General features: G+C 34.8%; 1 protein-coding gene across 5 annotated transcripts in view; it reads left to right on the top strand.

Moving 5' to 3' along the window:
- Positions 1-12,045, top strand: part of CHD1 (chromodomain helicase DNA binding protein 1) — a 56,610-nt gene extending 44,565 nt beyond the window's left edge. For 4 of the 5 annotated variants that reach the window (XM_054810694.1, XM_054810696.1, XM_054810693.1 and 1 more), the window contains 9 exons: positions 512-634; positions 1,050-1,187; positions 3,962-4,225; positions 4,649-4,789; positions 6,912-7,090; positions 8,802-8,898; positions 9,107-9,164; positions 10,071-10,281; positions 10,487-12,045. In XM_054810694.1, the coding sequence (XP_054666669.1) occupies positions 512-634; positions 1,050-1,187; positions 3,962-4,225; positions 4,649-4,789; positions 6,912-7,090; positions 8,802-8,898; positions 9,107-9,164; positions 10,071-10,281; positions 10,487-10,847 (1,572 nt within the window). In that variant the 3' untranslated portion in view covers positions 10,848-12,045. The remainder of the gene's footprint in view (positions 1-511; positions 635-1,049; positions 1,188-3,961; positions 4,226-4,648; positions 4,790-6,911; positions 7,091-8,801; positions 8,899-9,106; positions 9,165-10,070; positions 10,282-10,486) is intronic. The other variant, XM_054810697.1, reaches the window with a different exon arrangement.
- Positions 12,046-12,435: the final 390 nt, after the last annotated feature.

Genomic DNA, 12,435 nt, shown 5'->3' with positions numbered 1-12,435 from the left:
GCAGTGCCAACAACCTGTAGTTTCGGGATTTGAGGACCCAGAGTTGTGTCCTAATTCGTTTAATAATGATTCCTACTCCACCTTCTGTTAATTTGCCTGGCTTTTGAAACCATTTATATTTTTGGCATCTGCAATATCCTGTAGCGAATTCTGCATTTAGAAGATGAATTGAGGCAGAGCCAGGAGTTCTGTGGATGACTGGTACAGGAACGCAGAATTTTATAGATAAACTATCAGAGTGGAAAAGAAATCTAAGGCTGGTTTCTTGAGTTTGTTTTAAACTGTGAGGCAATTTCCTAGACTCTGCATTGGCTGTGTGATTGGAGAGAAATTAAAACATTTAAGAAATTTTCCATTGCTTCAGACATGCTAGCATATTTGCTAGGTATAGTTGAAGTGGATTGTTTTCCATCTTCTACACAGCTTTTTCTGCTCTGTGTGCTCCAGGCTAGCATCTTTCAAAGTTGATAATATGTACTCATAGCTGTGATACTACCGTTGTTCTCCTCAGATTTTGCCTGACGATCCAGATAAGAAACCCCAGGCAAAGCAGTTACAGACCCGTGCAGACTACCTCATTAAATTACTGAATAAAGACCTTGCAAGGAAGGAAGCACAAAGGCTTGCTGGTGCAGTAAGTAAAATTTGTCATTCATTAGTGAGATAAGAAAATATACTTACGGGCATGTCAGCTGATCCTTTTTCTTTTTTAGTTCTGCTCTTTTTTTTTCTTTGTGTAGTATTACTCTATTGCTAATCATGTTACAGGAGACTAACTCGTGATACTGATCATGAATTTCATACTGTATTACTATTTGTATGTATTCTTTACTGTTGCACTGTGCTCTGTCTCCAGTCTTGAGAAAAGTGGTGGTCATTAGTGGCAATAAATAAAATAAAATGAACCTTCTATTTGATGTGAAACAAAAAAAAAATCACCACCAGAAAACCCCAACAACAAACCAACAACCAAACCTATACTTGTTTTTGCAACTGTGGTGCAAAGGTGCTTGTCAGTAGACATATTAAAGAGACCAATTTGCATTCAGGGCAATTCAAAGAGGAGGAAAACAAGAATGAAGAAGAATAAGGTGATAAAGGCTGCAAAAATAAAAGAAGAAATAAAAAGTGATTCTTCACCACAACCCTCGGAAAAATCTGATGAAGATGATGATGAGGATAACAAGGTAAATATCTTTCATCTGGTAAAGATGGCTATTTAGTTCTTCCTATTAGTATCATTTTCTATTTTATCTTCTGCTTGACTTATTAAAATTGAAGCAACTGAATGTCGTCCTTTTCCTGTGGCACTACAGTTGATGTTGCATCTGTACAAGTACATGGAAGACTGCGTCTAATTTAATTTAATGATAAACCAGAAACTAAGGAATTATGAATAGTTTACCAAATTATAATATAAAAAAAGTTGTGCTCTAATTACAAGTGGCATTGCTCAGTTTCAGCACTTGTTAAAGACTTCAGCACTATATCTGCTAGAAATTGAAACCTAATATAACACACAATTATAAAACTACTGTTTGTGGCTAATGTGTTATTACTACTGATAGTGATTCTTCAGGTAAATTTTTTTATTCAGCCTCAGGAAAAAAACATCAAGCTCAGTTAGAATGAGCAGCATAAATAAATGGTATTTCAGGACTTGCATATGAAAACTCCTGTATATGGCATGGTTTTCTTTACCCAAAAAGACTATTTAACTGACTATTTAACTGACTATTTATCCTTGTGTTCTGTTCTGATGTGTTCCTTTGGGCCTGTGCTTTTTTGGATCTCTTTATTTCTAACATCACACAGCAAAAAACACTAGCGATAAAAATTTCGGTAAAGTTTAGGGTCATATCACACCTAATTTTATTACTTTGGAAGTAGTCAAAATAAATCAGTGCAAATCTATATGTATCATTAAAATACTACTTGGTTTAAAATAAACTAAATTTCAAGTGTCTTACATAACCATTTTAAACTATTACAAAGCATTGTAATTGTCTACTCACACTAGAGGAAAAAATACTTGTGTGAATACATAGTTAAAACTGAGTCAGCCTTAGAAGAACCATGATACATCAGTAAAAACCAGTAATGTTTAACTAAAGCATTCCTGTATGTATTTAAATTGTACTATGAACAATAAAATGTAAAGCCAGAAAAAAACCCCAAAAATCCAATTTTGAAGGTAGACTGGCTTATGTTTATAGATAGAAAAACTTATCAGAATGTAAGACTAATAACTGTAAGTGTTGTCACAGTTCCTGGTAAACTAACATGGGCAACTGAACCCTAAAACTAAGCAAATTAAGCATTCAGACTACTTAAGAGTGTTAGACTTCATTCCACTCAAAATGGAAGACACCGACAGTCAGTTGAATGACTTTTTATCTTTTGGGAAAGTGCCTAGAATGTTGTCCCCTTTTGTATATTTAATAACAGATATCCATCACTTTGATACTTTTGGACACAGACTAACAATTGCACTTCTGAAAACTGGACTGTATACAAAAATGAGCTTTAACCACCTAAACTGTTGGCTTTAGCTGCTTAGCTGCCATACTGTGTACAGTATTTAAAACTTACCTGTTTAACTGTTAGAACATTCAGGAAACTCTTGAAGTCATTGTATTTTTGCTGGGAAGTTTCCATGATATCTAACTCAAGTGCTGGTCCAGCTGATTACTTGAAACCTCATCCAAGTAACTTGTTTGGATTCATGTATTAGGTATTCTTTCATCTGTTTTTCTGCAATGGATTCTATATATGCCTTCCCAGGGTATACTTCAAATCAATTCATAGAATCATCTAATGGTTTAGGTTGGAAAGATCATCTAGTTCCAGCCTCCGCTAGACCAGATTGCCCAAAGCCCCATCCAACCTGGCCTTGAACGCTTCCAGGGAGGGGGCATCCACAACTTCTGTAGGAAACCTGTTCCAGTGTCTCACCACCCTCACAGTAAAGAATTTTTTTCCTCATATCTAATGTAAATCTACCCTCCTTTAGTTTAAAGCCATTACCCTTTGTCCTATCACTACACTCCCTGATACACAGTCCCTCTCCAGCTTTTCTTTAGGCCCCCTTTAGGTACTAGAAGGCTGCAATTATATCTCCCTGGAGCTTCTCTTCTCCAGGCTGAACAACCCCAACTCTCTTAGCCTTTCTTCAGAGGAGAGGTGCTCCGGCCCTCTTATCATCTTCATGGCCCTCCTCTGGACTTGCTCCAACAGGTCCATGTCTTTCTTGTACTGGGGACCCCAGACCTGGATGATTCAAAGGTGATAATGATTCTTGCAGCTGTACATAGTACTTTTGTTGTTACTTAGAGGGGTTTTCTATGTCTGAAAGGATTTGAGTTTCCATCTCAAACCTTATAAGTGAATATTATGAAGACTGGTAAGAGTGGTATTTTGTTCATCTTCAAATAATTAAATGGGCCCCTATCAGACAATCTGTAGCTAAGACTTTTTTTTTTTTTAAGCCTAGTAAAAACAACATCTCTGGAAGAGAGAAAGTTGAGACTCTTTTACCTTCTTCTGTGAACGTTTAATGTGGGATTGGTAAAAAGTCACAAAGCTAACTAGAACAGAGGTCTTCCATCATCCCTATCACTTGACTGTCCTCACCAATCATTCAGTTTTGTGACACCTACTTCCTTACACTTTTTAGTTTTTCAGATCCTAACTGCCTTTTACAGGGACAGAATTCTAAGTTAATTCTAAGTTAAATGGACATAATTTCTCACCCCCGCTACCAGTGCCAAATCAGTACTTGGTTTGTCACATCACAGGAGTGAGTGAGTGTTCTCATCTTTCTGTACAACTGCATTCAGTTCTATTTGATAGGTGTTAAATCTATGTCCAAAAAAGAAAAAAGTGCACATTTTAATCTGATGGTTAGAAAACTCATATAGATAGGAACTCAGTTTGTGACATATATGCTTGCATATTGCAGGATGAGATTGTTTCAGTGAAACATCCGCATAAAAAAATTAAAGCAGAAAAAGAAAATGAAGAAAAGCCTGAGCCAGATATTGGTATAAAGAAGGAAGCTGAAGAAAAAAGAGAGACAAAAGAAAAGGAAAATAAGAGGGATTTGAAAAGGGAGAAAAAAGAAAAAGAGGATAAGAAAGAATTAAAAGAAAAAGATATTAAAGAAAAGAGAGAAAACAAAGTAAAAGAATCCACACAGAAAGAAAAAGAAGTAAAGGAAGAGAAGGTAACTAGGTTTACTTATCTTACATAGCACTAGAAAAGGCCACTAGGTTTTTTCAATAATTTTGAGATAAAAAGATATTTTGGATCTGATCAGTTGTCATCTCACTGAAGTCTTTTACATCATTTGAAGTTTTTTCTACCTGAAACCATGAGGACAGGCATATAAAATGGGAAAATATGTCTTCAATGATATGTGTCTTAGTTGGACTGAGAGTACAAATGTGTGCAAGAAATTGTTTTATTCCTTTTCCATTCTCCTTTTCCATCCCACAGTGAAAGTAAAATGTACTGTCAATGAATGTCAGCATAGTGTTTATTCTTCTTATTGAAGAGAATGCGGTAGTTAAAGGGATTGTCATATATTATAGGATAATTCCAGAGCCAAAATAAATTTTACTTAAATATTTTTATATCTTGTTCTTAGGTAAATGAAATCAAATCTGAAAATAAAGAAAAAACTAAAAAAATTCCATTGTTGGATACTCCAGTTCATATTACTGCAACTAGTGAACCAGTTCCTATATCTGAAGAATCTGAAGAACTAGATCAGAAAACTTTTAGTGTGGTAAGTCCCTTTTTGATAAGTTAGTGTTTATACTTGATAGTCTAAATGAAGACAATTTCTGATATTCTTGATTCTGTTGCTGGGCACAGTAACACAGGTGATCTTTTGCTAGTAAAGTCTCAGATAAATGAATGTTAATTGACACTGTACTAAAATAATTTGTTTTCATTCCAGCAGTTTTACTTTGTCATTTACTGTATTTATGTAGAATAGTAGGAAAACTTATCCAGTGGTCTGTGTGCTAAATAGATGTATAATATAGACTGTAAAGATATATGCTCAAGAATAACTTGTGTATCCTGCTTCTTAAAGAGCAGACATGAGTGAACTTCAATGCAATTGCTGCAGTCTCTGGCTTCACCTTATCATATATGCCTTTCTTCTTTGAAGAGAAGAGATACTAAGTTTTGGCAATTCCCTCGTGAAGTATTGCAGACTTAAATTAGTAGACACAGGAAGGAACAAAGGCCAAAGCCCTTAGAAATACCTTGTTGGAGTAACCTCTCTGTCACCAATAGAATTCCATTTAGTCACTACTTCTGACTTAGAATCAATATTAGAGGAAAAAAGGTACATACACACAAATTAGAAATTTTATAGGTCGTCTGGGGCCTTTGGAAAGGTATCAATGAGTTACTTTGAGTAGCTACTCTCCTGTGGGTGTTCCATCATTCAGAGTTGGAGTTGTTTGTTTCTACCAGCCAGGTTTACTGGGGCTGTTGTGGGTGCTGGCTGTGACATGCAAGTAAGACTGTCTTGAGTATGACAGTGGCTGGTCTACGTATGGTTTTATTCTAAACATTCCAAGTAACTCACCTGTGATGTCCAGGATGAGCCTTAAGTGATTCTGGTGGATATGTTTGTGTGGCTGAGTGACAGAAAATCACTTGATTTCCATGTACAGTTTTATTTTTTTCTAATCACTTCTATACTTAAAGCAGTGCACTCTGCAAGCTGTTAAAGGCTGCTTTATGCTGTGGCTAGTGCAATATGTAATGCAGCTGTTTAATTACGTAGAGGCGTGAGCTTGCAATGGATAGCTCCCCTGATTTTTCTGAGTTGTCCCTAGATGCTTACATGGTAATGGTGATATTCCAATTCATTCCATTCCAAACATTTGTTTTGTTTTTCAAATTTGATTTTATTTTTTTAATCTACAGAGTTCCTTTTGTTCTTACTGGGAGTAATTCTAGGTTGGGTCTCTGTATAGAACAACATTTTTTTTGTCCAGGCTTTTTGTTCTGGAATGTATGTTTATCATTATGCCATAGTCAGATGCAGTCTAATTAGCATATTTAACTACACTTTCAAATGGAAATTACTACTGTAGGTTGTTCAGACTTAACTAATTTGGTTCTTTGTGACAAGGAGAATACGCATTTCATATGCTCACCATGCCATTGTAGTTAGGATGGTATTCCTAAGGAAGTGTCTGTAACTTAAATCATGCTAACTGTTCTTGTCTAGATTTATTAGTAATACATTTGATTCAAAGTGTGAAAATTCAAGAACGCATATATGACATACACGTGTTGCCATCACTGTCATTACTAATCTAAGCATACCCAAACTAGCGTCACTCAAGATAACTCAAGTTTTGCTAGTATCTGCACAGGACTGAAGTTTAAAAACTGCTCAGAGAAGAAATGTTGATCCTCTGCTGAATGCCAGGTTTAATTGTTACAGAAAGCATCTGTTAAAAATGTACTGAACACTCTCATATTTTATTTTGACGTTGAGTTTGTATAGCTTTTGGGGTGCTAAAAAGTATAAGTCTTGTCCTACGTGCTTGTGCTGAAAGTTATGATTGTAAAACCCAGTTGTAATGAGTCTACTTCCTCAGAAAATCCCTTATATTAAATTAGTGCTTCCTTAAATCCTCGATATCTGTATTTTATACAATCTAATGCTTTCATAGACGAGTAAATTTCCAACTGAGTTTAAAATACGTGTAAAACATTTTACGAGCTGTGAGCGTCTTGTGTTTCATTTGCCTCGTAACAATATTGTCTTTGTGTGTGTGTGTATATATGCCTATTTCTCACAGTAAAGGGTGAGTTATGTTTTAGAATTCTTTTTTTTTCCCCTTGAATTAATACATTCCTTTTTTTCCATTTCACAGTGCAAAGAAAGAATGAGGCCTGTCAAAGCAGCATTGAAACAGCTGGATCGACCAGAGAAGGGCCTTTCTGAAAGAGAGCAGCTGGAACATACTAGACAGTGTCTAATCAAAATTGGGGATCACATTACTGAATGTCTAAAGGAGTACACAAATCCTGAACAAATTAAACAGTGGAGAAAGTAAGTTATTCTCCTTCCTTTTTCTTGAAAAAGGAAAATCTACAATTGCTTCTATTAAGCAGAATAGGTTTTAATTATTTCTGTCATTTCTTATTCTCCCTTTCTTGTATCTTTCTGCTGTTTTAAGTAGGAATCTATAAAAAGATGATTATAGATTGTACTGACTTTAATGGATTGACTTTTTCATACTGCATAGCAATGCATTTTGTCCAGTAGGTGGAGTCATCTCACTTCTTATAACTGAAAGGAAACACTGGATAACTTGTTACTTAAGACTGTTTAGTGGAAAGACAGGCTAACCTTTAAGGATCTGGTTTTTTCAACTTTGGTTTGGTTTGGATTTTTTTAAATAACTGCTAAAAGTAGGCAATACTAAATTTGTGTTGAACTTCATATGATTTTTGAATTGTGGAATACCAGAAAAACTGTTCCTTTGTAAACCTCTTAGATTTCATTTTTCTGTTCTTAATGCAATTTGAGTTACCTTTATCAGAATGTGTACTTTAACCTTTTATGGTTGAAAATACATCCTGCACTTGTATACACAAAAGTCTGTTAAGTGTTTCATTTGCTTGAAGACTTTTGTTAGTGTAGAATGCTTCTGCTGTTTTTACTTGCTTTACTTCAAACTATTAAGGTGATCTGAGATACAAAACCAAGATCCATGTCTTACATTTTGGTAATTGTTGTATTTCTTTAAGTGGAAACTTGTAATAGAGCTATTATTTTAATAATTTACATATAATGTAACATTACTATGAATATGTATTTCAGCTATCTTTGATAAGAAGTGTAGTTAAGCTACTTAGCTTATACAAAGTTATACAGGTGTCAATAGGCACACCATTGACTGGTTGTCTACTTTTGCAAACCTCTAGACTAAAATTCTAATGTTTAAATAATTACAGTGAAGGAACAGACTGTTGCTTCCTGTGTATGCATGCTTCAGATGCTTCTGAACACTAGTATTCTGTTGTGTCTTTTAAGCATTCCACCTTTAAATTTGACTAAAAGAATTCAGGGCTTTAGATCATACCTGTGATCATAGAAGCAAATATTTTCTTTAGGGTTTTGGCATCTTGACAGCAAAAAACTTGATTTATTGTTCTTTCATTCCTTTGAGCACAGATGAGGCATAAATTTGTTGTCATGACACTTCCATCCTCTTTCACGCTTCTCACTTGATTTCAAAAGCTTTGACCAGGCTTTGGAATTCTGTGGAAAAATTCTCTCACTCATATTTTTGTGAAGTAAGGCTTTTAGGTCAAATGTCTTACACTGTAAGAGACTCCCAGGGTTTTTTTTTTACTTACTTGACTTACCAGTCAGTAAATAGAAAATTTAAGTAAAATATTCAAAATTCAAACAAATTTTCAGAAGACATACTGGTAGCTACATTTTTAAGCAGTTTCACAAATCATTCTGTTAACACAGTTGTTACTAGTAGTACTTTCCATGCACTTTGCACTCTGAAGTACTTTGATAAATATTGCACTGTGATAAATTGTTAAAGGAATTAATCTTTCAAATGTTTTGAAATATAGCTAGGTAATGTTTGCTGTGCAGCTAGGCAATACTGTGTAAATTTTATAGTGTTTCTGGTTTACTGAAGTACTGTTCAAATAATTTCAGTTAAATCCATGTTCTGTTGCATAATACAAGAAAAACAAATGTATAGAAGAATTACAATTTCTCTTTTTTTCTTCCTCAGAAATTTGTGGATTTTTGTTTCTAAGTTTACAGAATTTGATGCCAGAAAGCTGCACAAACTGTATAAACATGCAATCAAAAAACGCCAAGAGTCTCAGGTAATGTTTTCAGACTCTTTCTAAATACACAAATACATATTTTAAGTATTAGAACTCTTGTATTAGATTTAAAGGATTATAAGAAACACAGAAATACACTTAAAGTAGTATTTGTGGTTTTAGTAGTCTCTTTTGTTAAGATACTTTTCTAATGAATTCAGGTGAACTTTGGGATTTAGCAATGAGTTTTTGTACTTATCTCTTTTAGCAACACAATGACCAGAATATTAGCAGCAATGTGAATACACATGTAATTAGAAATCCAGGTAAGAAACCTTTGGTATATTCTTGTGTTAGGTATCTTAGTTTTCATATTTATTTCATTTAACATGTCTCCTAGATCTGTCTCCCATGCTGCTAAGTATCATAGAGGTAGGTTGATTAGCAAAACTTTACTAGTTTGCTGATGAAATCCAGCTGAGTGCAGACTGAAGCTGGTGCTTACTGGTTGTAGTAGCAAATTATTTGGCCATCCTTTTAAAAGAAACTTTGGAAATATTTTTCATGTTTGTCTGCTCAAACCCTGTAAATTTCTTCGAAATTCTGTGCCTCTTTGTAGCTGTTGTAATGTCACTACCTTGTAAGAAAGCAAGGTATTCCTCAAAGTCATGGTTTGTAATTAGTTACACGAGCTGTCTTTTATTGTTGACAATAACACTGATTCTTCTGTGCTCCGACACTTGCCACCTTGTAATACTTGCTTTTATCTGGCATTATGTAACAGTTTGAGTATATTTTCCTGGACTTTAAATCAACATATTGTACTTTAGGAATACCACTGAAATTCTTTTATTAACAAGGTGTGCCTTTTCATGTTAAGGCCATCCCTCCTTTAGAGAGGAAGTTGCTACCATTCTGTCTAAAATTGCTTCACTAAAGGCACCTCTGCTCACTGCTCATTTGGACCACACTTAGCTTCACAGTCTGAATGGAGAGTTTGAAAAGTTTAGTTTCAAGTCCAGTACATCTACATTCTAGCTTGCTTGCCTCTTCTGGGTTTCTTTCGGTTCACTCACATTAGTGTATTTGACTTTCAACTATTTAGGTCTTGTTTCTGTCAAATTGTAATGTCACTTTCATACTCCTTTACATATGACAGGTAGAATTGCTGTTTGAATTAGGTGAAGAAAAGATTTCTGAGACTTCCTTTTAACCTATGCTTTATTAAACAGATGTGGAAAGACTGAAGGAGAACACAAACCATGATGACAGTAGCAGGGACAGTTATTCTTCTGATAGACATTTTTCACAATATCACGATCATCATAAAGACAGGCATCAGGGAGAAGCTTACAAGAAAAATGACTCTAGGAAAAGGCCCTATTCAGCCTTCAGTAATGGAAAAGATCACAGGGACTGGGATCACTACAAACAAGACAGTAGGTGAGTTTCTTCAGCAATTTTAAAATCTGTTCAGAATTCGCTTCCTGTTTATGTAGTATGCTTGTAGCAAGCACCAAAACATCCTTTTTGAGTAATGCAGAATTGCAAAGATGATACATCTGTAGTGCAGTTCTGTTGATTTGACATAATTGTGGCTCTTAATGTGTGTTCAGTAACACTAATACAAATAATTTCTATTTTTTAGATATTACAGTGATAGTAAACATAGAAAGTTAGATGACTACAGGAGCAGAGACCACAGGTCAAACCTGGAAGGAAGTTTAAAAGACAGCCGGGCTCATTCAGATCACCGTTCCCATTCAGAGCACAGGATACATTCAGATCACCGGTCCACTTCAGAGTACAGCCATCATAAATCTAGAGATTATAGGTACCACTCAGACTGGCAAATGGACCACAGAGCTTCAGGTAGCGGCCCAAGGTCACCATTAGATCAGAGGTCTCCTTATGGTTCAAGATCTCCCCTAGGACACAGATCTCCATTTGAACATTCATCAGATCACAAAAATACACCTGAACATACATGGAGTAGCCGGAAAACATAACAAAGACTGACATTTTCTGGACCTTCTTTTAGCCATATACAGTAAACTAACACAGTAATTGCCTTACATGACTTGAAAGATACGGACTGGATATTCTATCAGTAGCAGTATTGTTACTACTTTCCAGGATGCAAGGTCTATTATCCCAACAGAAGAAAAATATTTTTGTATTTAAAGTTTATGCTGCACTGTGCTGCAAATGTTGTGGCACTCTTTTTTAAGAAATGGAAGATGTTTACTTTTACAGGGACCTCAACACTGCCCCTTTCAGACTGGATCTTACTATAAAACTCTTCATGTCTAAGTGGTTTTAGGCTGAACACATTTTAAATTATGTTTGTAAATGAACTTCTAAACACTGATCTGTGCTCATATTTCAGGAAGGAATGAGGAGTTTATTTTCTTTTGTTTCTTAGTAAAGAATTCTCAAGGACTTTGTTCACTTTCCAAAGCTACTTGTTTACATTGTACACTGCGACCACCTTGCCGCTTTTCATCACAAGCTTGAATATTTAAATTCTGTACCTATAACTGTAAAAAAGCCAGGATTTCTCCTGTTTGTGATCAGTTATAATGCCTTTTTACAAAACAAATAATAAAAAAGAAAGAAAACACACAAACAAATGGCTGTAAATTATTGTAAATTAATTAAATGAGCTTTTTTCCCTCTCAGGCTTTTTCTGACTGCTCCTTTCCCCACCAACTCAGGCCTTCTTGTGACAAGTATGAAACAAAATCAGTGTACTTACATGTTTTAATAACATATCTTGATGAAATCACTGTTCAGAATGTAAAAATGGGGAAAGGGAATATTTTATTAAATTTAGTGCGCCTTTTTTATTGGATACTTTGGGTACATGTTTTGGGTTGTCTTTTGGTTTTGTTTTGGTTTTTTTTTCCTATTAAACTGTCAGTGTTGTGATTGTTTGTAATGAAATGGTAAGAAATACCCAGCTAAACCTGGGAAGGTTTTTTCAGGTGCATTGATTTTAAAGGAGGAGTGTTAAATATCTGAACACTTAAGAATCCAAATCAGCCAAAATTTACTGTAAATCCATTTGTGTTCCCTCTTCAACATAGGCAATAATGTCAATTGTGCTATGCAGTCAGTTAATATTTTAGAAGATTTGAATGACTTTATTGACAGAATTGTTACAATACACACTGATTGTACATAGATAACTTCTATCTGACAAATTAAATTTAAACTAAAAGGATATGTGGGCTCTTGTAGTTTTCTGCTGTGTTTTTCTCTACAGCATTACTTTTTCTCAGGTTTACCCATAAAAACATTAAACTCTAAGTACTAAATTTTAATATGCAATGTGATAATTAGAGAAGATATCTTACCTAGTGTCATGTGGCTGGAGTTACATCTGTTACTCCAATTTTTCACTGCTCTTGGAATGTTGAGCATTTTTTCTAATTAAACAGGTTTATATGAAAGCATTAATATAGAACCAAAATCTCTCCACAGAGTATCTGTTAGGATCTTACTGTAGGCATAGTTGCTGCACATTAATTTTTAAGTTCATTTAATGTAGGCTGGGACTCATCTAATTACTGCTGTTTCATTTCTTAACTGTCC

The sequence above is a fragment of the Grus americana genome, chromosome Z, assembly GCF_028858705.1.
Source record: "Grus americana isolate bGruAme1 chromosome Z, bGruAme1.mat, whole genome shotgun sequence".
In the NCBI taxonomy this organism is placed as follows: domain Eukaryota; kingdom Metazoa; phylum Chordata; class Aves; order Gruiformes; family Gruidae; genus Grus; species Grus americana.
This window is presented reverse-complemented; position numbering and strand designations above follow the sequence as displayed.